The 27,779-nt window shown below is 42.3% G+C and overlaps 1 protein-coding gene across 3 annotated transcripts; it reads right to left on the reverse strand.

The window, feature by feature from the left end:
- glb1l2 (galactosidase beta 1 like 2) lies at window positions 1–27,490 on the reverse strand. 3 transcript variants are annotated; one of them, XM_014214675.3, is made up of 19 exons: window positions 27,189–27,490; window positions 17,933–18,118; window positions 17,769–17,837; window positions 17,583–17,678; window positions 9,351–9,459; window positions 9,159–9,251; window positions 7,114–7,195; window positions 6,893–6,957; window positions 6,711–6,795; window positions 6,264–6,404; window positions 6,099–6,179; window positions 5,880–5,986; window positions 5,601–5,747; window positions 5,425–5,496; window positions 4,953–5,031; window positions 4,629–4,716; window positions 2,723–2,837; window positions 2,380–2,496; window positions 1–2,165 (listed from the first exon to the last, which is right to left on the reverse strand). In XM_014214675.3, exons 2-19 carry the CDS (start codon window positions 18,094–18,096, stop codon window positions 2,055–2,057), a joined length of 1,821 nt encoding a protein of 606 aa, XP_014070150.1. In that variant the 5' UTR covers window positions 18,097–18,118; window positions 27,189–27,490; the 3' UTR covers window positions 1–2,054. The 3 variants fall into 3 exon arrangements, with proteins under 3 accessions (XP_014070150.1, XP_014070151.1, XP_082812494.1); XM_014214676.3 differs by having other exon boundaries at window positions 17,933–18,133; window positions 27,189–27,484; XM_082956368.1 differs by lacking the exon at window positions 17,933–18,118 and having other exon boundaries at window positions 27,189–27,482.
- Between the last annotated feature and the right edge of the window lie 289 nt (window positions 27,491–27,779).

The following is a 27,779-nucleotide window of genomic DNA, read 5'->3' on the forward strand; positions in this document are numbered from 1 at the left end:
CATGTTTGTATGTGGCTTTATTAACTCAATTCTAAACATTTTTTGTTACATTGTTTGCAAACTGATATGTGACATGTACTAATGCCAAAATAACATGCAAAACAGGCAAACCTGCCCTGAATGACGGGTTGCCACTGTGTACATGTAGGTAGGGGTAAAAGTGACTAGGTAAATCAGGATAGATGATAAAACAGAGGTCAATATAATGGATCATCTGTAATAAGATAGATGTAAATCAATGATATACAAGCAATTTTTCCAACAAAATAAAATGCATGAAGGGGCGTGCCAGATTATTATAAAGTTATTACAGAGAAGAACAAAGAACTTATGATAAAATAAAATGACCAGTTCTGAAAATATTGTAGGCTAATGTTTACGCACTAATAACCTGAGCTTTACCATTGAAGATGAGCATCAGATGAACACAATATAGTTTGCAGCGCATCTAAATAAAATGAAATACCCTTTTAGTCAACCTAACAGCAAAAGTATGCCTAACAGTACTCAAGACAAATACTGTAAATGTGAAATCAAGTGGTTTGTTCTTTCATCTATATTTCATTTTAGATGGACAATAACACTGCCTATCCAGACAACTAGAGTAAGGCACTGAAACTTGAATGTTTTACACATCTGCATTTTACCATTGAACTTTGTTGTCCTTTATCTCTTCCATCTCACCTTTCTTTGTTGTAATAGTCTGCATTCCACCACTCAATGTCTTGTCTTTTAATGTATGTACACTAACCTTCATAAGTTTGGTGTCACTTAGAAATGTACTTGTTTTTGAAAGAAAAGCACATTTTTTGTCCATTAAAATAACATCAAATTGATCAGAAATACAGTGTAGACATTGTTAATGTTGTAAATGACTCTTGTATCTGGAAACAGATGCCTCACCAGTCCTCAACTGGCAGCTTCATTAAATAGTACCTGCAAAACACCAGTCTCAATGTCAACAGTGAAGAGGCAACTCTGGGATGCTGGCCTTCGAGGCAGAGTTCCTCTGTCCAGTGACAGTTTTTTTGCCCATCTTAATCTTTTATTTTTATTGACCAGTCTGAGATATGGCTTTTTCTTTGCAACTGTCTATAAGGCCAGCATCCTGGAGTCGCCTCTTCAATGTTGACGTTGAGACTGGTGTTTTGCGGGAACTATTTAATGAAGCTGCCAGTTGAGGACTTGTGAGGTGTCTGTTTCTCAAACTAGACACTAATGTACTTGTCCTCTTGCTCAGTTGTGCACTGGGGCCTCCCACTCCTCTTTCTATTCTGGTTAGAGCTAGTTTGCGCTGTTCTGTGAAGGGAGTAGTACACAGCGTTGTACGTCATCTTCAGTTTCTTGGCAATTTCTCACATCGAACAGCCTTCATTTCTCAGAACAAGAATAGACTGACGAGTTTTAGAAGAAAGTTATTTGTTTCTGGCCATTTTGAGCCTGTTATCGAACCCACAAATGCTGATGCTCCAGACACTCAACTAGTCTAAAGAAGGCCAGTTTTATTGCTTCTTTAATCAGGACTAGTTTTCAGCTATGCTAACATAATTGCAAAAGGGTTTTCTAATGATCAATTGGCCTTTTAAAATTATAAACTTGGATTAGCTAACACAACGTGCCATTGGCACACAGGAGTGATGGTTGCTTGTAATGGGCCTCTGTAGATAATCAATAAATCAATAAACAAATATTTATTGTTTTTAAATCAGCCGTTTCTAGCTACAAGAGTCATTTACAACATTAACAATGTCTACACTGTATTTCTGAGCAATTTGATGTTATTTTAATGGACACATTTTTTTTTGCTTTTCTTTTAAAAACAAGGACATTTCTAAGTGACCTCAAACTTATGAACGGTAGTGTATGTAACTTGCCTTATGACTGTGCTCTAGGCTACATAAAAATACATGTCTATCGTCACATTCAGTGGTAGACCCGTCCCATAACAAAAACATTACATACAGTGTGTTAAGGTAATCATAGCTTTTGTATTACCATGTTATTACTATGTTATAAGAAATTGCTGTGTCATTTTATTTAAAATATTGATCATTTCAAAGCAGAACACAAAATGGATATTTGTATACATCAATTGTTTTTCCATGATCAGGATTTTCAACAAATACTAATTTGTCATCAGCTTTCTGTTCCTCGAACACAATGATCTAAAATAATGAAAAAAGGATCCATTAAACAAACCATTCTAGCCTGTTTATGTATCAGTACGTGTCTTGATTTGAGGATAAACTGTACAAATAAAGTCTGATACACACTTTATAAGAATACATGGTAGTGTAAACATGAGAACTTCTGAAAACACCTCAGAAGACTAGAACCCTATATATATTAGAAATGAAAGGAGATTTTTTTCAGTTCTACCTGATTATTTCCACTTTTAAGCCAAGGTCCAGGGAGGTAGAGAGTTTTCTGGGGACCAATGGACCAGTGGCGTCCAAGATTCTGCCCGTTGATAAAGACCACTCCTTTACTCCAGCCCTGTGGATGGAAACACTAATCAGTGACTTGACAACCAGCGTTTAGAGTTTCTATGGGAACTTCTTTCATCAGTATGTGTGTCTGATGAGGGATGGGCCTACTACACTATACACCAATAAACCAGAGATAGGTCTACCATACTATACGAATAAACCAGCAGGGACACAGTATGGACAAGTGGTGATCTCTATCATAACCACAGAGCCTGTTGGGCTGCTTTACACACAGGCAGTCTGATGAAGGTGTCTCTGGGATGGCCGTCCACATACAGCATGCCCTGGAAGAACCCTGGGAAGGAAGGCTTCTGGGGGACTGAGTTCCACTGGCTTGCTGCACTCAATCTGAAACATGGGAGGAGATCACTCTATTATAAACACAGGAAATCACTGACTAGCATTACAATACGAATCATCTAAACTTTAAAATGGTCAAATGCAGCCATTTTTATCTCAATATGAAGTAATTTATGGGTAACAATTAAGGACCTTGCTGTGATTGTTTTCAATTAAAAAATAAACAAAAATAGCTTCTTAGCAAAGGGCAATTTCTCAAGCAAGAATTTTGCTTGGACTGTTTGAGAGTGGTCTGAGTTGGGAGGGGAAAACTGAAAATTTGCTGTTATTGGCAGAGAGGTTTTGAACTCTCTTTCTTATTAGTCTATTAACTAATTTACCGCATGGCGATGTCACCATGGAAGGCCAAAACTCCCTCCCACCAAAACAGGCAGAAATTTCAGGTGGTCTTTTCAAACAGCTTTTACACTAAAAGGGCATTATGCAAATGTTTACAATTTCGCAGTATTATTCCAACCTCATAGTGTGGAAATATATATAAAACACAGAATAATCCCATTTATGACTGCACTGGGCCTATAAGACAACCTGATATCCCAGTTAAACTTACAATGTCAACAGTTATACAACGGGTGGGTCTAATCGTTGACGCTGATTGGTTAAAACCGCATTCCAGTCAGTGTCTTTTCCACAAGTTACCACCATGAAAGCTATGATGGTGAAATGTATATTTACTCTGTTCCATCTCACTACGCAATCCACTGTCTCAGCCGAGCCAGACAATTAATAATCTTAATCTCCACTGTAAAAAGCATCTAGACATTATCTCCCATTTCTTTTAGACAAGCAATTGGTTTTCAATAGCGGAGATTTGTATAAAACTTGCAGTCTGTATCTCTGACATTTGCAACATTGTTTCAATATTGAAATTCGATCTCCAGCTGTCTCATAGTAATTAACGTGTAGGGATCGGAAGTCGAAATGAGACAGACAGGCAGGCAGCTTTTCTCAGCCAGTCGAAATCATGAATCAGCATAATTTTTATGGACATATACAAAGAAATGTCAATAAAAAAAACAGGTAAAACTAAACACAGCTAGTTTGTTTTCTTTCCAGCTTCAGTTTGAAGTGATTGTGTTAGCTGTGTTGTTGGCTAACTCTCTGAACAACAGTGTCCTGACGAGAGAGCACATTTTCTATGCCAGGTGAAATCGAGCATCATTAGCGCATTCTTATGAATGTATCCAAATAAAAGCCACAAGAAAACAGCTTAAACAAATGCAAATGCAGCTACTTTGCTGTTATTCTGGCTGCACTGTTTGACATGACTGTAAATTAGCCATAGTTGGCTAGCTAGAAAGCAAGGGATAAGAACGTTGCCAGCCAGTATGGCAATACAACATTTAGAAAGAACAACTGGGTCATGTCCATAGATACAGAACAAAAAGGACTTTACGACGGGTCGCGCCGGCAACCAAACCGATAGAACGAACGACCAGCCGGCTTGGGTAGCAACCCTAGATTTGTGTCAGGACGATATCTCGTTGAAGGATGAAATAGTATGAATAAATTAATCAAAATGAAGTTCATGAAAATATGTCAATCATTATTTGAATATGTTGGTAACCCGTTGTATAAAAGTGATAATGCCCTCGAAGCTGGTGCGTTTCAATTCAGGCTATAGTTGTGCTGCCGGCCTTCGACTTTGTCTAGGGCCTAACAAAACCCGTGCCAATATATCCTCCAGACACCGGCTTCTCAGGCATTATCACTTAAATTATAAACTGTAAGAGCCAGAATGGACCTTATTCTTATATAAATTAAATGATCAGGACAAACCTCTTTAGGAAGTTTGGCTTCATATCCAAACAGTAGATTGTAAAGTCCTTCAGAGGCACGTGGTTCAATATAATATCTCCCACCAGACCTAGAACAGGGTGATATGCAACTAAAGATTAAGAGCTGCATGGGCGAGTAACAATGCAATTATTCCAAGACCTCATAGTCACTATTTGTTGAGCATTCAGGTCTATCCACTTTAACGACTATGTACAGTTGTCACAGCAATGAAGGATTAAACCTGAAGGTCTACAGTGACTTTAATGTACGCTTTCTGCCATGGAATTCTGATTGTTAAAGTGGTAGTAACTAAGAATAGCATACCTTTACGCTGATCATCTAGGGCTTTCCCATAATTCACTCTTCCACAGTTCTCCACAAATAAACTCAATGTTCGCTCTCCCTTCAATGGAAAATACATAAAACATGTGGAAACCACTAATTGATGCACTACAGTCAACAATGCATAGTACCCAAAGACAATTGAAGAACATGTGGCTTGCAGTTGGACTGCAGAGAGTAATTGATCCAATCTTCCGCTGTGCTATAGGACAGCATGGACTTGTTTTCCAATAATAGGCAGGTGCAAAGTTAGTGATTGCGATTCCTCTTTGTTAGAACAACATTTGTCTGAAAGCTTTGTTTGCTTAATCCTGGCACCTTAGTAACAAACTCATTGAACAGCATCACCAGAAGCTTTCACCTCTATCATGGTGTTGAATATAAACTAGCCGGTTTACAAAGCAGCTCAGCAGCACACATAAAGCCTGAATCTAAACACACAGTATCACCGTACCTTCCCATCAGGCAGTGCAAACTCCACCGATTTATTGTCCAGGACACCAACAAAGTGTCTGTCCACAAACACCTAGAAGACAAGCCAACTTTATTAGTACAAATGATGTATTGTCATACAGTGTGCACCATACAGTATAGTACATTCATGCCATGTAGCTGTGTGTCTGTACTCACCAGGGCTCTGTCTTTAACATTGTTCCTGGAGTTCAGAAGGCCTCCGCTGCTGATGGTGGTCTCATATAGAGTGTAGCCATAGGACTGACCATTATTACTGTTGACAGGAAGGTTCTCCATGTTGACAGGCTCCTCTGACTTCAAGGGCTTGATGATGAAACAATGTCAATGTAGTGCATTCAATTAAATTAAGAACATTATGGAATCAACATCAACCCTTGAAGAGATAGAGTATTGCCAGGTCTCAGCTGACAGCATGCAACTTGACCCTTAGCTCACCTTCTCAGTGAACTGCAGGCTCTCCCACAGTGACAGATGCTGCTGAATGATGACAGGCTCATACACTCTCCTGGCCTGGAGAGAGGGAACCTCAGGAAGCTTCTCACCTGAGACACACACATACATGTGCCAGTTAGACATTTTCTCAAATTGCATATGGTGCCTGTTTTCCAAAACATCAATAGTATTTTATGTGAATGTTTGAAAGAGAAAGCTTACTGTGAAACTGGCTGAATAAATTCCTCAAGAGCTGATACTTGGTGGTGTAATCTCCAGCCTCGGATAACGGTGCATCATAATCTAAAAAAATAAAATAAAAAGATTCAGATGACAACTTTTTTCTTTGCAAGTAATATTACATTTGATAGGATACATAAAACCTACCATAGCTGCTGACCTGAGGTTTGTAGGTGCCAAGGTTCGCCACAGCTCCATTCATGAAGCCAAAGCTGGTTCCACCATGGAACATATAGAGGTTGATGGATACACCTGCCTCCAGTATCTGTGACACCACAGCCAACATGTCTACCAGAAAAGGAGAGACAGAATCAATGCTAGACGGTGGGCAATCATACAGTCCTTAGATTGATGGATGGATGGTCCTGTGTGGCTCAGTTGGTAGAGCATGGCACTTACAACGCCAGGGTTGTGGGTTCGATTCCCAAGGGGGACCAATACAAATAAAATATGATGTATGCACTCACTAGTGTAAGTTGCTCTGGGCAAGAGTGTCTGCTAAATGACAAAGTGTAAAAGATGGATGAACTTTAAGAGTTGCTATAACTAGGGGTTATATGACATGATCTTAACCTAGTTTGTAATGAAACTTACCCTCTGCTGGAAACACATGGTGAGATTCACTCCAGACATCGAACCACCCAGACCAGTACTCCATTACAAGCAGAGGTTTCTGGGGCTACAGTAAGGGCAAAGTCACACTTCATCTTTGGACCACTATGATTTCTCAGATGCAAGACAAAATAGAAGAAAATAGAGAATCATTGGCACTATACCTGCATGTATGCTAAATATTGTATTGTTCCGTACGCCAGTCTTTGAAGGTTTACCGTCTTGAGAACTTAAGAGAGGAGGGGTTCAAGTGAAGAACAATGTAGAATAAATAAGGATATTTTCTAGCAGCATCATTACTCTATTGAAAGCAAATGAAATGGCACAAAGGTGTGCTACAATGTACATTACCAAATATCAAGATCTAGCAATAGAAAACCATTACCTCCGTCCACTCCTCCACATTTTAGCCCCTCCCGGTTGTCTGATGTCAGCAGGAGTTCATTGGTCCCTCTGGATAGTAGAGCCTGCCAATGAGAATAGTTTCACTATACATTTATAGCTCACTGCAAAAGTCTATACTGGGCATACAGTATGATGCAGATTAGAGGTCGACGATTATGATTTTTCAACGCCGATACCGATACCAATTATTGGAGGACCAAAAAAAAGCCGAAACCGATAATAAAAAAAAAATAATAATCGGCCAATTTTTTTATTTATAATAATGACAATTACAACAATACTGAATGAACACTTATTTTAACTTAATATAATACATTTCAATTTGTTCAATTTGGTTTAAATAATGCAACAACAAAGTGTTGGAGAAGAAAGTAAAAATGCAATATGTGCCATGTAAAGAAGCTAACGTTTAAGTTCCTTGCTCAGAACATGAGAACATATGAAAGCTGGTGGTTCCTTTTAACATGAGTCTTCAATATTCCCAGGTAAGAAGTTTTAGGTTGTAGTTATTATAGGAATTATAGGACTATTTCTCTCTATACCATTTGTTACCAATGTAACAGTATAGCTTCCGTCCCTCTCCTCGCCCCTACCTGGGCTCGAACCAGGAACACATCGACAACAGCCACCCTCGAAGCATCATTACCCATCGCTCCACAAAAGCCGCGGCCCTTGCAGAGCAAAGGGAACAACTACTCCAAGTCTCAGCGAGTGACGTTTGAAACGCTATTAGCGGGGTGCACGCTAACTAGCTAGCCATTTCACATCGGTTACACCAGCCTAATCTCAGGAGTTGATAGGCTTGAAGTCATAAACAGCTCAATGCTTGAAGCACAGCGAAGAGCTGCTGGCAAACACACGAAAGTGCTGTTTGAATGAATGCTTACGAGCCTGCTGCTGCCTACCATCGCTCAGTCAGACTGCTCTATCAAATATCAAATCATAGACTTTATTATAACACACAGAAATACGAGCCTTTGGTCATTAATATGGTTGTATCCAGAAACTATCATTTTGAAAACAAAACGTTTATTCTTTCAGTGAAATATGGAACCGATACGTATTTTATCTAACGTATGGCATCCCTCAGTCTAAATATTGCTGTTACATTGAAGGTTGTACAATGTTATGTCATAATTATGTACAATTCTGGCAAATTAAGTACGGTCTTTGTTAGGAATAAATGGACTTCACACAGTTCACAACGAGCCAGGCGGCCCAAACTGCTGCATATACCCTGACTGCTTACACGGAACGCAAGAGAAGTGACACAATTTCCCTAGTTATAAGAAATTCATGTTAGCAGGCAATATTAACTAAATATGCAGGTTTAAAAATATATACTTGTGTATTGATTTTAAAGAAAGGCATTGATGTTTATGGTTAGGTACACATTGGTGCAACGACAGGGCTTTTTTCGCAAATGCGCTTGTTAAATCATCACCCATTTGGCGAAGTAGGCTGTGATTCGATGAGAAATTAACAGGCACCGCATCGATTATATGCAACGCAGGACACGCTAGATAAACTAGTAATATCGTCAACCATGTGTAGTTAACTAGTGATTATGTTAAGATTGATTGTTTTTTATAAGATAAGTTTAATGCTAGCTAGCAACTTACGTTGGCTTCTTGCTGCCCTCGCATAACAGGTAGTCAGCCTGCCACGCAGGCTCCTCGTGGAGTGCAACGTAAGGCAGGTGGTTAGAGCGTTGGACTAGTAACCGGAAGGTTGCAAAAACTAATCCCCGAGCTGACAAGGTAAAAATCTGTCGTTCTGCCCCTGAACAAGGCAGTTAACCCACTGTTCCTAGGCCGTCATTGAAAATAAGAATGTGTTCTTAACTGACTTGCCTAGTTAAATAAAGGTGTAAAAATAAATAAATAAATTGTCCACAATCGGTGTCCAAAAATACTGATTACCGATTGTTATGAAAACTTGAAATCAGCTCTAATTAATCGGCCATTACGATTAATCGGTCGACCTCTAATGCAGATGGTGAGAAACAGTACAGTATCACAGTACCTCCTTTATAAAAGGCATGTATTGTTCATCCTTTGCATATGAGCCATACTCATTCTCCACTTGAACTGCAATGATGGGGCCTCCCTCTTCAAACTATAAAACAAAGAGGACAACATGTATTAACACCCCTGCAAACCGCTAACAGATATCAGGACTTAATAACTTGGATAATAAGGCAACTAATTTACGTACTTGTAGAGGCTTAATTATTGGGATGAGTTTGTCGAAGAAAGAGTTCACTGCTTCTGTGAAGCCAGGGTAGGTTGTCCTCAACTTCATGTTTTTGTCACGTAACAGCCAGCTTAAAGGAAAATAACCATTATAAAGATGTCTTATTCAACATGTTGGTTTGCGTTCCGGGATTCATCCAATGGCTTTGAGGAGTATACCCCCTCAGTCATTGGCTTCATCAATAAGTGCATCAATGACGTCGTCCTCACAGTGACCGTATGCATGTACATATCCCAACCAGAAGCCATGAATTACAGGCAACATCCACATCGGGCTAAAAGTCTAGAGCTGCCACTTTCAAGGAGCGGGACACTAATCTGGACGCTTATAAGAAATCCCGCTATGCCCTCAGACGAACCATTAAGATTGAATCCTACTACACCGGCTCTGACACTCATCGGATGTGGCAGGGCTTCAGAACTATTACGGACTACGAAGGGGAACCCAGACACGAGCTGCCCAATGACGCGAGCCTACCAGATGAGCTAAATGCCTTTTATGCTTGCTTCGAGGCAAGCAACACTGAAGCATGCACGTGATCATTAGCTGTTCCGGATGACTGCGTGATAACACTCTCGGTAGCCGATGTGAGCAAGACCTTTAAACAGGTCAACATTCACCAAGCCATGGGGCCAGATGGATTACCAGGACGTGTACTCAAAGCATGCGTGGACCAACTGGCAAGTGTCTTCACTGACATTTTAAACCTCCCCCTGACCGAGTCTGTAATACCTACATGTTTCAAGCAGACCACCATAGTCCCTGTGCCCAAGGAAGCGAAGGTAACCTGCTTAAAGAATTTCCGCCCCGTAGCACAAACTTTTATAGTCCCGTACCCCTTTAAACATTCAATCTCCAGCTGCGTACCCCCTCTAGCACCAGGGTCAGCACACTCTCAAATGTTATTTTGATATCATTGTAGGCCTGCCACACTATACAATATATTTATTAAACGTAAGAATGAGTGTGAGTTTTTTTCACAACCCGGCTCGTGGGAAGTGACAAAGAGCTCTTATAGGACCAGGCCACAAATAATAATAATAAATAATTTTGCTCATTACTTAGCCAGCTTACATATAAAACCTTATTTGTTCATCAAAAATTGTGAATAACTCACCACAGGTTAATGAGAAGGGTGTGCTTGAAAGGATGCACATAACTCTGCAATGTTGGGTTGTATTGGAGAGAGTCTCTGTCTTAAATCATTTTCCAAACACAGTCTGTGTCTGTATTTAGTTTTCATGCTAGTAAGGGCCAAGAATCCACTCTCATTATAGGTACGTGGTTGCAGAGGGCATCAGTGTCTTAACAGCGCGATTTCCCAAGGCAAGAAGCTCAGAGCAGCCCTATCCAGAAATCTGGCAGTGGCTTCTGATTAAATAAAATTGTCACATAACTGCTTGTTGATGAGGCTCTCTTGTTCAGATATCGGTAAGTGGACTGGAGGCTGGGCATGAAAGGGATAACAGATCCAGTTGTTTGTGTCATCCGTTTCGGGAAAGTACCTGTGTAATTGTGCACCCAGCTCACTCAAGTGCTTCGCTGTATCACATTGGACATTGTCCGTAAGCTTGAGTTCATTTGCACACACAAAAAAAATCATACAATGATGGAAAGACCTGTGTGTTGTCCTTGTTAATGCAGACAGAAAAGACCTCCAACTTCTTATTCATAGACTCAATTTTATCCCGCACATTGAATATAGTTGCAGAGAGTCAATGTAATCCTAGATTCAGATCATTCAGGTGAGAAAAAACATCACCCAGCTATGCCAGTCATGTGAGAAACTCATCATGCAAGTGGTCAGACAAAGTCAAACATTTTCACTGTAGTGTCCAAAACGTCTTTCAAGTTGTCAGGCATTCCCTTGGCAGCAAGAGCCTCTCGTTGGATGATGCAGTGTACCCAAGTGGCATCAGGAGCAACTGCTTGCACGCGCGTTACCACTCCACTATGTCTCCCTGTCATGGCTTTTGCGCCATCAGTACAGATACCAACTCATCTTGACCACCAAAGTCCATTTGATGTCACAAAGCTGTCCCGTACTTTAAAAATATCCTCTCATGTTGTCCTGGTTTCCAGTGGTATGCAGAAGAGGATGTCTTCCTTAATTGCCCCCCTATAAACGTAACGGACATATACCAGGAGCTGTGCCAGGCTCGTCACATCTGTTGACTCATCAAGCTGTAACGCATGTAATTCACTGTCTTGTATGTGACGCAGTAATTGTTTCAAAACATCTCCTGCCATGTCACTGATGCGTCGTGAAACAGTGTTGTTTGATGAAGATATTGTCTGTATAGTTTTTTTGGCCTTTTCCCCCAGCATTGTCCCAGCCATATCTGCGGCAGCAGGAAGAATTAAGTCCTCCACAATAGTATGGGGCTCGCCTGTCCTAGCCACTTGGTAGCTCACCATATAAGCTTGAGTTTGACGCCTTGATAAGTTCCTTTCCTGAGGATGGCTCACCTCTCACAGTTCTGGGTGACTTTAACCTCCCCACGTCTACCTTCGACTCATTCCTCTCTGCCTCCTTCTTTCCACTCCTCTCCTCTTTCGACCTCACCCTCTCACCTTCCCCCCCTACTCACAAGGCAGGCAATACGCTTGACCTCATCTTTACTAGATGCTGTTCTTCCACTAATCTCATTGCAACTCCCCTCCAAATCTCCGACCACTACCTTGTATCCTTTTCCCTCTCGCTCTCATCCAACACTTCTCACTCTGCCCCTACTCGGATGGTATTGCGCCGTCCCAACCTTCGCTCTCTCTCTCCCGCTACTCTCTCCTCTTCCATCCTATCATCTCTTCCCTCTGCTCAAACCTATCTCCTGATTCTGCCTCCTCAACCCTCCTCTCCTCCCTCTCTGCATCCTTTGATTTCCTCTGTCCCCTATCCTCTAGGCCGGCTCGGTCCTCCCCTCCTGCTCCGTGGCTCGACGACTCACTGCGAGCTCACAGAACAGGGCTCCGGGCAGCCGAGCGGAAATGGAGGAAAACTCGCCTCCCTGCGGACCTGGCATCCTTTCACTCCCTCCTCTCTACATTTTCCTCTTCTGTCTCTGCTGCTAAAGCCACTTTCTACCACTCTAAACTCCAAGCATCTGCCTCTAACCCTAGGAAGCTCTTTGCTACCTTCTCCTCCCTCCTGAATCCTCCTCCCCCTCCCCCCCCCCTCCTCCCTCTCTGCGGATGACTTCGTCAACCATTTTGAAAAGAAGGTTGACGACATCCGATCCTCGTTTGCTAAGTCAAACGACACTGCTGGTCCTGCTCACACTGCCCTACCCTGTGCTTTGACCTCTTTCTCACCTCTCTCTCCAGATGAAATCTCGCGTCTTGTGACGGCCGGCCGCCCAACAACCTGCCCACTTGACCCTATCCCCTCCTCTCTTCTCCAGACCATTTCCGGAGACCTTCTCCCCTACCTCACCTCGCTCATCAACTCATCCTTGACCGCTGGCTACGTCCCTTCCGTCTTCAAGAGAGCGAGAGTTGCACCCCTTCTGAAAAAACCTACACTCGATCCCTCTGATGTCAACAACTACAGACCAGTATCCCTTCTTTCCTTTCTCTCCAAAACTCTTGAACGCGCCGTCCTTGGCCAGCTCTCTTGCTATCTCTCTCAGAATGACCTTCTTGATCCTAATCAGTCAGGTTTCAAGACTGGGCATTCAACTGAGACTGCTCTTCTCTGTGTCACGGAGGCTCTCCGCACTGCTAAAGCTAACTCTCTCTCCTCTGCTCTCATCCTTCTAGACCTATCTGCTGCCTTTGATACCGTGAACCATCAGATCCTCCTCTCCACCCTCTCCGAGCTGGGCATCTCCGGCGCCGCCCACGCTTGGATTGCGTCCTACCTGACAGGTCGCTCCTACCAGGTGGCGTGGCGAGAATCTGTCTCCGCACCACGTGCTCTCACCACTGGTGTCCCCCAGGGCTCTGTTCTTGGCCCACTCCTATTCTCGCTATACACCAAGTCACTTGGCTCTGTCATATCCTCACATGGTCTCTCATATCATTGCTATGCAGATGACACACAATTAATCTTCTCCTTTCCCCCTTCTGACAACCAGGTGGCGAATCGCATCTCTGCATGTCTGGCAGACATATCAGTGTGGATGACGGATCACCACCTCAAGCTGAACCTCGGCAAGACGGAGCTGCTCTTCCTCCCGGGGAAGGACTGCCAGTTCCATGATCTCGCCATCACGGTTGACAACTCCCTTGTGTCCTCCTCCCAGAGTGCTAAGAGCCTTGGCGTGACCCTGGACAACACCCTGTCGTTCTCCACCAACATCAAGGCGGTGACCCGATCCTGTAGGTTCATGCTCTACAACATTCGCAGAGTACGACCCTGCCTCACACAGGAAGCGGCGCAGGTCCTAATCCAGGCACTTGTCATCTCCCGTCTGGATTGTTGCAACTCGCTGTTGGCTGGGCTCCCTGCCTGTGCCATTAAACCCCTACAACTCATCCAGAACGCCGCAGCCCGTCTGGTGTTCAACCTTCCCAAGTTCTCTCACGTCACCCCGCTCCTCCGCTCTCTCCACTGGCTTCCAGTCGAAGCTCGCATCCGCTACAAGACCATGGTGCTTGCCTACGGAGCTGTGAGGGGAACGGCACCTCCGTACCTTCAGGCTCTGATCAGGCCCTACACCCAAACAAGGGCACTCCGTTCATCCACCTCTGGCCTGCTCGCCTCCCTACCTCTGAGGAAGCACAGTTCCCGCTCAGCCCAGTCAAAACTGTTCGCTGCTCTGGCACCCCAATGGTGGAACAAGCTCCCTCACGACGCCAGGACAGCGGAGTCAATCACCACCTTCCGGAGACACCTGAAACCCCACCTCTTCAAGGAATACCTGGGATAGGATAAAGTAATCCTTCTAACCCCCCCCTTAAAAGATTTAGATGCACTATTGTAAAGTGGTTGTTCCACTGGATATTATAAGGTGAATGCACCAATTTGTAAGTCGCTCTGGATAAGAGCGTCTGCTAAATGACTTAAATGTAAATAAGACGCTTCTAGCCCCTTCTTATTAAATGGTATCTGTTGCCTTTATACATGTCTTACTACTCAAAAGTAGTCTTTATTCTCGCTCCAAAAACCCCTGTAGCTGGGCCTCCCGAGTGGTTCAGTGGTCTAAGGTACTGCGTCGCAGTGCAAGCTGTGCCACTAGAGATTCTGGGTTCGAGTCCAGGCTCTATCGCAGCCGGACGTGACCGGGAGACTCATGGGGCGGCGCACAATTGGCCCAGCGTCGTCCGGGTTAGGGGAAGGTTTGGCCGGCAGGGATGTCCTTGGCCATCTCGCACTAGCGACTCCTGTGGCAGGCCGGGCACAGTGCACGCTGACACGGTCCGGAGGTGTTTCCTCCGACACATTGGTGTGGCTGGCTTCCGGGTTAAGTGGGCATTGTGTCAAGAAGCAGTGCGGCTTGGTTGGGTTGTGTTTGGCTCTCAACCTTCGCCTCTCCTGAATCCATACAGGAGTTGCAGCGATGAGACAAGACTGTAATGACCAATTGGATACCAAGAAATTGGGGGTAAAATAATGTTTTATAATAATAAAATAATTGTCATGTCAAAATTGTCATGTTTCGTTTCTAAATGTCTGTGCAAGAGTGAAGGTTTCCCGCGAGAGAGTAACAGTTAATATGATTGGATGTTAATTATTTGACTAGGCTACCTGTATTTGACATTGTGTTGTTATTTCGCTGAACACGAGATGGTTTAATTTGATTTTTGGCAGTGAAACAAGGCTACTCAGGCGAGAAAAAAACCTCACCCAAAATGTACACACACACGTTCAAAAGTTTGGGGTCACTTAGAAATGTCCTTCTTTTTGAAAGAAAAGCATTTTTTTTGTCCATTAAAACAACATCAAATTGATCATACATACAGTGTAGACATTGTTAATGTTGTAAATGAGTATTGTGGCTGGAAACTACCGATTTTTTTTATGGAATATCTACATAGATGTACAGAGGCCCATTATCAGCAACCTTCACCCCTGCGTTACAATGGCACGTTGTGTTAGCTAATCCAAGTTTATAATTTTAAAAAGGCAGATTGATCATTAGAAAACCCTTTTGCAATTATGTTAGCACAGCTGAAAACTGTTTATGCTGTTTAAAGAAGCAATAAAACTGGCCTTCTATAGACTAGTTGAGTATCCGGAGCGTCGACATTTGTGGGTTCGATTACAGGCTCAAAATGGCCAGAAACAAAGACCTTTCTTCTAAAACTTGTCAGCCTTCATTTCTCAGAACAAGAATAGACTATGTCATGTGAGAAATTGCCAAGAAACTGAAGATCTCGTACAATGCTGTGTATTATTCCCTTCACAGAACAGAGCAAACTGGCTCTAACCAGAATAGAAAGAGGAGCAGGAGGCCCCGGTGCACAACTGAGCAAGAGGACAAGTACATTAGAGTGTCTAGTTTGAGAAACAGATGCCTCACAAGTCCTCAACTGGCAGCTTCATTAAATAGTACCCGCAAAACACCAGTCTCAATGTCAACAGTGAAGAGGCGACTCCGGGATGATAGCCTTCCAGCGACAACAGTCATTTACAACATTAACAATGTCTACACTGCATTTTTGATCAATTTGATGTTATTTACAGGTATACCCCAAACTTTTGAACGTTAGTGTATATTTTTTTTTAAATACGAATAACATTTTTATTTGGCGTAGCCCTGACTGAATTGTGCGTGTACCCCAGTTTGGGAATACCTGTCCTAGACCCACTCCAATTCGCAAACCGCCCCAACAGATCCACAGATGATGCAATCTCAATCGCACTCCACACTGCCATTTCCCACCTGGACAAAAGGAACACCTATGTGAGAATGCTGTTCATTGACTACAGCTCAGCGTTCAACACCCTAGTGCCCACGAAGCTCATCACTAAGCTAAGGACCCTGGGACTAAATACCTCCCTCTGCAACTGGATCCTGGACTTCCTGACGGCCCCCCCCCAGGTAGGCAACAACACGTCTGCCATGCTGATCCTCAACACTGGGGGCCCTCAGGGTTGTGTACTTAGTCCCCTCCTGTACTCCCTGTTCACCCACGACTGTGTGGCCAAACACGACTCCAACACCACCATTAAGTTTGCTGATGACACAACAGTGGTAGGCCTGATCACCGACAACAATGAGAGCTTATAGGGAGGTGGTCAGAGAACTGGCAGTGTGGTGCCAGGACAACAACCTCTCCCTCAATGTGAGCAAGACAAAGGAGCTGATCATGGACTACAGGAAAAGGCAGGCCAAACAGGCCCCCCATTAACATCGAGGAGTGGCTGTAGTGGAGTGGGTCGAGAGTTTCAAGTTCCTTGGTGTCGACATCACCAACGAACTGTCATGGTCCAAACGCACCAAGACAGTCGTGAATAGGGCACGACAACTCCTTTTCCCCTTCAGGAGTCTGAAAAGACTTGGCATGGGTCCCTAGATCCTCAAAAAGTTTAACAGCTACACCATCGAGAGCATCCTGACCGGTTGCATCACCGCCTGGTATGGCAACTGCTCGGCATCTGACCCTAAGTCGCTACAGAGGGTAGAGCGTACGGCCAGTACATCACTGAGGCCAAGCTTCCTGCCATCCAGGACCTATATAACAGGCAGTGTCAAAGGAAAGCCTAAAAAAGTCCAGACACCCAAGTCATAGACTGTTTTCTCTGCTACCGCACGGCAAGCGGTACTGGAGCGCCAAGTCTAGGACCAAAAGGCTCCTTATAAGCTTCTACCCCCAAGCCATAAGACTGCCGAACAATTAATCAAATGGGCACCGGACGACTTACATTGACACCTCCCCCTCCATTTGTTTTGTACACTCGCTGTTTATTATCTATGCATAGTCACTTCACCCATACCTACATGTACAAATTACCTCAACTAACCTGTACCCCCGTACATTGACTCGGTACCGGTACCCCCTGTATTATAGCCTCGTTATTGTAATTTTGTGTTAGTTTATTTTTATTTTTTTTTACTTTAGTTTTTTTGGTAAATATTTTCTTAACTCTTCTTGAACTGCACTGGTGGTTAAGGGCCTGTAAGTAAGCATTTCACAAGCATTTCACTGTAAGGTCTACACTTGTTGTATTCGGCGCATGTGACAAATAAAGTTTGATTTGATTTGACCCCTGCTACAAAGTTAAAGGCTTAAAGTAATGGAAACAACCTGGGGAGCCCTCCTAAGTCCCACTCAGCACAGATGTAGGGTCCTGGCCGCAGAATCACCCAGAGCCCCAACTCTGCTGCTAGGCTGATGTACGCCCTGTTAGACACAGAGAAAAACAGAGAGACAAAGCTCAATAGCTCTATCAAACATATTAATCACAAAATCATATAAAAAAGTCTTCCTTACTTTAAATCCAACTGGTCCTGGAAGTTGAAAACTCCTCTCTCTGGCTCATGCAGGTTCCATGGCACATATCTGAAAGATAAAGCAGTCATTCTCAGTATCTCTCCATAGTAGAGCAGCAGTGAGTGTCGGTATAAGAGAACATGAGGTGTTCTGTGTGTCCCTACGTGGTGAGAGTGTTGACCCCACAGGCCCTCATCTTCAGCAGCCGGTCCTCCCAGTAGGCTCTGGGGACGCGGAAGTAGTGGATAGAGCCCCCCAGGATGCGAAAGGGCTCTCCCTCCAGAGTGAACTGAAAGGAGTTGGCCCTCAGACCCTCTTTCTGGCTCATTCTCCTCACCTCTGGCTGCAGGCTGGAAGAAAAACCACTGTCTGGATCTCTTATGAATGTTATGAATAATCACACTTAAGATAAGAATTAGAGCGACTGTGTAGGGACTAATAAATGCATACAACTTGTAATATACTGTATGATGATAGCATATATTATGACAAGAATCGATAGCTATGTTATTCTAAGACAGTCAATTCAACACATAATAAATATCCTTATGCAGATTGACCAATCTCAGCTAATGTCAAATTTAGGAATCTTACCTTCTACGTTGATTTTCACAAAGTCTAAAGCTGAAATAATTTTCAGTATGGCTTATACCATCTACTGAAGCAGAGCTCACGCGGACGGCTTCAACGAATGGAGAACAATGAAGAAAGGCCTAGAATGCTTTGAACAAGGGAAACCATTGTTGTTTAAGAACACTGCTGTTCTTTTGTGTTGAAGCTTTAGTATACTGAACAAAAATCTAAAACGCAACACGTAAAGTGTTGGTCCCATATTTTATGAGCTGAAATAAAAAGATCCCAGAAATGTTCCATATGCACAAAAAGCAAATTTCTCTAAAATGTTGTGCACACATTTGTTTACATCCCTGTTAGTGAGATTCTCCTTTGCCAAGATAATCTACCCTCCTGACAGGTGTGGCATATCAAGAAGCGCATAAACAGCATGATCATTACATAGGTGCACCTTGTGCTGGGAACAATAAAAGGACATTCTAAAATGAGCAGTTTGTCAAATAAGACCGCCACAGATGTTTCAAGTTAAGTGATCGTGAAATTAACATGCTGACTGCATGAATGTGCACCAGAGCTGTTGCCAGAAAATGTAATGTTAATTTCTCTACCATGAGCCGTCTCCAACATCGCTTTAGGGAATTTGGCAGTGCGTCCAACCAGCCTCACAACCGCAGACCACGTGTAACCACGCCAGCACAGGACTTCCACATTAGGCTTCTTCGCCTGCCAAACATACCCTCGTAAAACTGACCATCCTACCGATCCTCGACTTCGGTGATGTCATTTACAAAATAGCTTCCAACACTCTACTCAACAAACTGGATGCAGTTCTATCACAGTGCCATCCGTTTTGTCACCAAAGCCCCATATACTACCCACCACTGCGACCTGTACGCTCTCGTTGGCTGGCCCTCGCTTCATACTCGTCGTCAAACCCACTGGCTCCAGGTCATCTACAAGACCCTACTAGGTAAAGCCCTGCCTTATCTCAGCTCACTGGTCACCATAGCAGCACCCACCCGTAGCACACGCTCCAGCAGGTATATCTCACTGGTCACCCCCAAAGCCAATTCCTACTTTGACCGCCTTTCCTTCCAGTTCTCTGCTGCCAATGACTGGAACAAACTGCAAAAATCACTGAAGCCTCATATCTCCCTTACTAGCTTTAAGCACCAGCTGTCAGAGCAGCTCACAGATCACTGCACATAGCCCATCCAACTACCTCATCACCATACTGTATTTATTTATCTTGCTCCTTTGCACCCCAGTATCTCTACTTGCATATTCATCTTCTGCACATCTACCATTCCAGTGTTTAATTGCTACATTGTAATTACTTCGCCACCATGGCCTATTTATTGCCTCACCTACCTGATTTACACACACTGTATATAGACTTTTTCTACTGTATTATTGACTGTATGTTTGTTTATTCCATGTGTAACTCTGTGTTGTTGTATGTGTCGAACTGCTTTGCTTTATCTTGGCCAGGTCTCAGTTGTAAATGAGAACTTGTTCTCAACTATCCTACCTGGTTAAATAAAGGTGAAATAAAAAATACAAATGTTGCAAGGATCTGTACACGATTCTTGAAAGTTGAAAATGTCCCTGTTCTTCCATGGCCTGCATACTCACCCGACATGTCACCCATTGAGCATGTTTGGGATGCTCTGGATCGACATGTACGACAGTGTTCCAATTCCACCAATATCCAGCAACTTCGCATAGCCGTTTTAGAGTAGTGGGACAACATTCCACAATCAACAGCCCGATCAACTCTATGCGAAGGAGATGTGTCGTGCTGCATGAGGCAAATGGTGGTCACACCAGATACTTGCCTTGTTTCTCTGATCCAGACCACACCCGTACCTTTTTTTTAAGGTATCTGGGACCAACAGATGCACATCTGTATTCCCAGCCATGTGAAATCCATAGATTAGGGCCTAATGAATTTATTTAAATTGACTGATTTCCTTTTATGAACTGTAACTCAGTAAAATCTTTGAAATTGTTGTATGTTGAATTTATAATTTGGTTCAGTGTAGTTCATGGACCAGACCTCCAAATTTGGGCCTTCAGGCTCACTTGGGATGACGATGTGATTTTAGTGATTTTCTTGAAGGTCTATGTCCCTAGAGTGGAAAATGTGTGATAGCTGCCATTGCTGCACTGCTGTCTCTGTTGTCACTCTTTCTTTCACCTCTTCACTCCATTCATTTTTTCACATTGTTTTTCATAGGATAAAATCCCAATGTCAGTATAAAATAAGTTATTGCTTATATATAGCCTTTAATCATATACAATGCATTCGGAAAGTATTCTGACCCCTTGACTTTTTCCACATTTTGTTACGTTACAGCCTTATTCTAAAATGGATTAAATTATATTTCTTCCTTATCAATCTACACACAATACCCCATAATGACAAAGTGAAAGTTTTTAGAAATGTTTGCAAATGTATTGAAAATTAAATACAGAAATATCTTATTTACATAACTTTTCCTCTAGGAATTTGCCTGTGCTTAGCTCTAGTCCTATTAATATTTTTTTTTTCTCCTCAATTTAAAAAAAGAGAACCTTATTTACATAAGTATTCAGACCCTTTGCTATCAGACTTTCGAAATTGAGCTCAGGTGAATCCTGTTTCCATTGATCATCCTTGAGATGTTTCTACAACTTGGACTCCACCTGTGGTAAATTCAATTGATTGCACATGATTTGGAAAGGCACACACCTGTCTATATAAGGTCCCACAGTTGGCAGTGCCTGTCAGAGCAAAAACCAAGCTATGAGGTTGAAGGAATTGTCTGTGTAGCTCCGAGACAGGATTGTGTCGAGGCATAGATATGAGGAAGGGGACCAAAACATTTCTGCCTAGAAGGCCAGCATCCCAGAGTTGCCTCTTCACTGTTGACATTGAGACTGGTGTTTTGCAGGTAATATTTAATGAAGCTGCCAGTTGAGGACTTGAGGCGTCTTTCTCAAACTAGACACTAATGTACTTTTCCTCTTGCTCAGTTGTGCACTGGGGTCTCCCACTCCTCTTTCTATTCTGGTTAGAGCCAGTTTGTGCTGTTCTGTGAAGGGAGTTGTACACAGTGTTGTACGACATCTTCAGTTTCTCACATCGAATAGCCTTCATTTCTCAGAACAAGAATAGACTGGCGAGTTTTAGAAGGAAGTTCTTTGTTTCTGGCCATTTTGAGCCTGTTATCGAACCCACAAATGCTGATGCTCCAGATACTCAACTAGTCTAAAGAAGGTTTTATTGCTTCTTTAAAATCAGGACTACAGTTTTCAGCTGTGCTAACATAATTGCAAAAGGGTTTTCTAATGATCAATTGGCCTTTAAAAATTATAAACTTGGATTAGCTAACACAACGTGCCATTGAAACACAGGAGTGATGGTTGCCTGTAATGGGCCTCTGTACGCCTATGTAGATAATCCATTTATTTATTTTTTAATCTGCCGTTTCCAGCTACAATAGTCATTTACAACATTAACAATGTCTACACTGTATTTTTGATCAATTTGATGTTATTTTAAAATGGACAAAAAAAAGGTGCTTTTCTTTGAAAAACAAGGACATTTCTAAGTGACCCCAAATTTATGAACCGTAGCGTATACGCCCACTAAAAACCACTTTGCACCTCGAGTGATGAAGTAGCCACTATTAAACCACAACAAATCTGTGATGTAGGCGAAAAGTGGCAGTGATAGCCATGGAGAAGGAGTAGCTTTCAACTAAGAAATTATTGATAAAAAGGATTCAACCGGTTCAGTTATTTGGAAGTGTTTTGGATTTTTGAAGTCCGACAAAGAGCAATGTTCGGTCTGGTAATACGACAAACCTTTTCACCATCTGACGCAAAATCACTCTTTGGAACATGCAGAAAGTTTGAGTTTGCGCCACAGCATTGATAAACGCCCCTCAAGCACCAGCTAATCTAGGGATGTTCGCCCGAAGCAGTCAACACTGACAGCGTTTATGCCCTATGAGCAAACATCGAAAAGGAAGACATTACAAATGCTTTTAAGTATTGAATTGCTAAGGACATGCTACCAATTAGCACAGTCGAAAAGGAAGGTTTCAAGAGTCTTATACATTTAATTGACCCAGGTATGTTGTCCCCGGCCGCAAACATTTCTCTCACACCGCACTGCCTAAACTCTACGCCGAGTGTAGGGAAAAAGTTGAGGAACAGCTCTACTACCGATCTGTGGTGTAGTCACATGTCAGAGCCTTATTTTAGCATCACTATCCACTATATTGACAGAGTGGAATCTTCTAAATAAATGCCTTCAAAACATCATACTTTCCCAACGACCACACGGGTGATGCTATAGCAGATGGGCTCATTGATGCTCTCGCCTCCTGGGGACTCAGTCATGACAGACAGGTCTGCAACGGATGCGAACGTGGTGAATGCCGCTAAAATCAACAAATGGACCCGACTGCAATGTTTTGGACATCGTCTGCACTTGGCCATTTGACAAGGTTACTTACCATTGTGTATATTGTGTTTGATGAAACTTAGATGAAACTAAATGTGCATTTTTTTAGAGACAAACAGGTGGATCAAGCAATTGGAGTGTGTAAGAAAGTGGTAGATGCCTTTTCCTATTCGTGTAAAAAGAAGAGACCTGGCACTTGCTCAAAAAGAACACAACCAACCCCAGCACAAGTTGGTGACAGAGTCGCCTACCAGCTGGGGATCACGTCAAAAGATGGTGCAATGAGTACTGGAGCAGGAGAAAGCCATTTCATAGGTCTTGTTCAGTGACAAGAAGACCTGGCACTTATCTCCCACCTATACATATATAGATGTTCTTGAGTCCATCAACCAGGCATTGACCCAACTTATGGAATTCACAGATGCTCTGTCTGGTGAGTCTTATGTCAGTGTGTCTTACCTGAAGCCAGTACTACACCTGTTCAATACAGAGGTCATGAAACCTGATGATGGTGAAACAGAGCTCACCCGAATGAGAAATATGATGACCTAGCCACAGATGACCTCCTGGACATAGCCTCGTTGGTCGACCCTCAGTTTAAAACACATTACATTAAAAGACGAGAAGGTGAGCCACATAAAAGCAAGACCTGTCTCAGAGATGGTCAATGAGGGACATGAAAACCCAAGCCCAGCACAGGGAGACATCGCAGCTGCTTCACCACAACTGCCAGCTAAAAAGAGAAAGTCACTGGGCAGTTTTTTTCCAAAAGGCCATGCTCCACCACCACAGGTCTTATTACTGAAATCCAGCTGGTACAAATGGAACTTAGCTGCTACCTTCAGTCTCCTGATGCTGACAGTGAAACCAAATCAACTGGACTGGTGGAAGATCCAACCCAAAAAAACTTTCCCAAAGTCAGCCACCTGGCAAAGCGCTACCTGTGCATTCCTGCGACCAGCTCCCCCTCAGACCGTGTTTTTAGCACAGGTGGCAACATAGTGACCTGCCATAGGGCAGCTTTAAAGCCAGAGACCATAGACAGACTTGTCTTTCTTGCTTGTAACTTGTAAGACAACTACCCCAACTTCAACTGTGATGTGCTAACAGTTATAATGCATATTGACTTGCACTGTTTTTTTTATTTCTTGCTCATGACTTGTAAGGGTTTATAGCTTTGAAAAAAAGTGGAGTTAATGTTATTTGTGAGTTCTTCTACTTCTGACAAATAAGAAACATTAAAGCCTTCGGTTTGTTCAGGCAGGCTTGAGTCTGAAACAGATTGTACCCTTTTTAAACATTATTTGATTAAAATTGTGATAATTATCATTAAAGCTAGAGACAGTAGACAGACTTGTCTTTCTTGCTTGCTTGTATGATAACTACCCCAACAAACTGTGTAGTGGCATTAGGCTAACAGTTATAATGCATATATTGACTTGCACTATTTTTGTATTACTTGTTCATGACTTGTAAGGGTTTACAGCTATAAAAAAAAAAGTGGAGTTAAAATGTTTTGAGTTCTACTTCTGACAATAAGAAGCCTTCGGTTTGTTCAGGCATTCTTCATTCTGAAGGAGATATGCAACTTTTAAACATTATTTGATTAATATTGTGATAATTATCATTATCGAATGAAAAAAATATCATGATAATTTATTTGCCATATTGCCCAACCCTACGTCATACCCAAGAAGAATCAAGGCTGTAATCGCTGTCAAAGGTGCTTCAACAAAAGTACTGAGTAAAGTTTCTGAATACTTATGTTAATGTGATTTAATTATTTTTGCTAAATTTCTACAAACCTGTTTTTGCTTTGGGTAATGTTTGTAGATTAATGAGGAGATGTTTTTTTATATATATATATATAAAAAAACTATGTGACGTGCAGTCAAAATCATTTAACGCCTGCATTAATTTTTGCGTATCTTTTTTGACAGGCAAAGACCCAAACAGCATTCCATAGAAATCCTGGTTGGGAATGAAACAACTGAAGAAATGAACAATGAAACAGCACAGCAAGTTACTGAAAGAAATAGGTTTTGATTATGTTTTACTGGTAATGGGGACATATGTAAATGCCAACAAAATCATTTTGGGGTCTGTTTGTGTAACCTTTATTTAACTAGGCAAGTCGGTTAAGAACAAATTCTTATTTACAATGACGGCCTACCCCGGATGACGCTGGGCCAATTGTGCTCCGCCCTATGGGACTCCCAATCACGGCCAGATGTGATAGAGCCTGGATTCAAACCAGGGACTGTAGTGACACCTCTTGCACTGAGATGCAGTGCAAGAACCGCATATCTATGTGTTAACTATTTAACTGTACTAGAATGCTTAAGGCCGCTAAAATTTTAAATATCGGTATCTTTTTTTTTGTCAAGGAAAATATCGGAATCGGACAAAAGTAATATCGGTGCATCACTAGCTGTAACGTAACAGAATGTAGAAAAAGGTCAAGTGGTCTGAATACTTTCCAAATGCACTGTATCATTGGAAAGCTTAGATTCAGTTATCAATCAGACACATTTTTGGAATGTTCAGGCCAACAGAACGTTTGCCTTTGACCTCTCAGGTACAAATCAGAATTACCTGTATAAATTGCTTTAAAAAGGAAACCCTGATACATTTTAAACTTTGTTTGACAAGTGGTTCTTAAAGGCCATGATATTACCATTCAAATTATAATATATAACCAACTTTGAAAGCACCACCTAACACTATCGTTAAAAAAATAGCCCATATTGTGCCGTTGACATTAAAAATGGTGTAAGCATAGCCATATAATTACACGTAGTGACTATGTTTTTGGATTGTAACTTCGGTGATAGAATTTCCAAATTGCGCACACACACAGCTAGAACAGGATTTTAAAAAATACTTGCAGATACAGGGCCATCACAGGATTCATGCATTAACCCCACAGAAGCCTTTTCACAATATGGCCGCCAAACAACTCAATGGGGTATTATTTAATCGATTTCGCATGACTATACCTGCATGTATGAAATACAGGCCTAATTGTAATATGCCCAATAATATCTTAAAATGTTCATAGTGATGTGGAATACACAACCAAATGTGGCAGATATACAGTACCAGTCACAAGTTGACACACTTACTCAAAGGTTTTATTTGTACTATTTTCTACATTTTAGAATAATAGCGAAGACATCAACTATGAAATAACACATTGAATCATCTAGTAACCAAAAAGGTGTTAAATCAAAATATAATTTAGATTCTTGATGACAGCAACCAATGATCCGGGTCAACAGCATCAATGTAGGTTCCGTCCCTCTCTTCGCCCCAACCCGGGCTTGAACCGGGACCCTTGCAGACATCAACAACTGACACCCCACGAAGCATCGTTACCCATCGCGCCACAAAAGCCGCGGCCCTTGCAACGCAAGGGGAAACCCTACTTCAAGTCTCATAGCGAGTGACGTCACTGATTGAAACGCTATTTGAGCGCACCACCGCTAACTAACTAGCCATTTCACATCGGTTACACATGTATATTATAGCAATAAGGCACCCCAGTGGTTTGTGGTAGATGGCCAATATACAAGGGTTAACGGCTGTATGCAGGCACTCCGCATTGCGTGATACATAAGAACAGCCCTTAGCCGTGGTATATCGACCACCTTACCCCCTTGTGCCTTATTGCTTAATCATAGCAGTTAAACCAAATCGACATCCATTGATGGAAAATAGTCTGGCGAGTTTAATAAAGGAAAATTATATTTTCTCTTGACACATTCAAATTCCTTTACCTCACAGCTTGGAATAAGTAAAAACATTTTAGGAAAAACGAATTATCCTTCTAACGTCGTTACTATGATATTGCTTAATTGGCTCGATATCGTTATGGGAAAAGGTTATTGTTTAAATATGCAACTCCTCTCTTGCTTAACAATACAATCGGGATAGTTTCAGGCCTTTTGGTCGGGTTTTGAATGATCATTGGGCTAGAAATGTTAGCTTGACCTGGCAACCCTGGTTACATGGATAGAACGTTTGCGTTTTTCCCCATTACAATCTAGTGTAAACAGTAGGCTATAGCACCAAATGGTAAGATTCCTGTATTGCAAGTTCGCCTGACCTGTCTTTTTACAGATTTTGATGTAAGGACAAAACGCGATACAATATATTGCAACTATCCGTTTCATAGTGCCTATTGAAAGTGAGCAATATTTTACGCCTAACACGGACAATGTAAACTAAAGGCTACTGCCTGCTGAAAATCGAATCATGATAGCCTAATAAGAAACACTGTGGATTTTGTCAGAACTAACAGTCAGACTTTCCACTTGCATTAGGTTTGGAGTTGTGTGTAATTCGGGTGAAAATTGATATTTTAATTCATTATGGTCTATAGCTCTCACCTGTATTTTCCCCTTGAGTGAATCGCCTGTATGGTGTTATTCCTGTTCTTCCGGTGTGGTCTTTGAAGGCGTGGGCTGTCAAACCAGCTGTTGCAATGCTGTAACGTTATTCGTAAACCATTTTTAATGCATCCATGGTCGTCAGGCTGTCTCTCACACGACAGCGGTATGCCATTCTCGGATATATTTTCTTTTAATTCACACGGTAAGGCCGAAGATTGTTGGAACTAAATCAAGATAAACCACAGCCTGTCATTTCAAATGGAAACAAGGGAGTCAGTGGGCAGAACAAGTAGGGAGGTGGGCAGAGCCAAGCACGAGCTAGCGAGACCCTATTGGTGCGTTATAACCTATATTTGCATATTTCCGTTAGGGAACACCTACTCTGCGAAGTGCGCGTATGCAACAACGCATTTTTTTAAAAACTTTGGCAAAGGGTAGAGTCTACCAAAATTAGTCTACTCTGTTCATAAAATATTTTAGTTTTGGGAACAGAAAAATGTTTAACCGATGAGAAAATGTGCAGAAAAAAAGCCATCTCGTTCCATCTTCTCCCACTGCCGGCTAATGGGCTTCCTCTCAAGTGGGTGG

Source organism: Salmo salar, chromosome 09, assembly GCF_965601325.2.
Source record: "Salmo salar chromosome 09, fSalSal1, whole genome shotgun sequence".
NCBI lineage: Eukaryota > Metazoa > Chordata > Actinopteri > Salmoniformes > Salmonidae > Salmo > Salmo salar.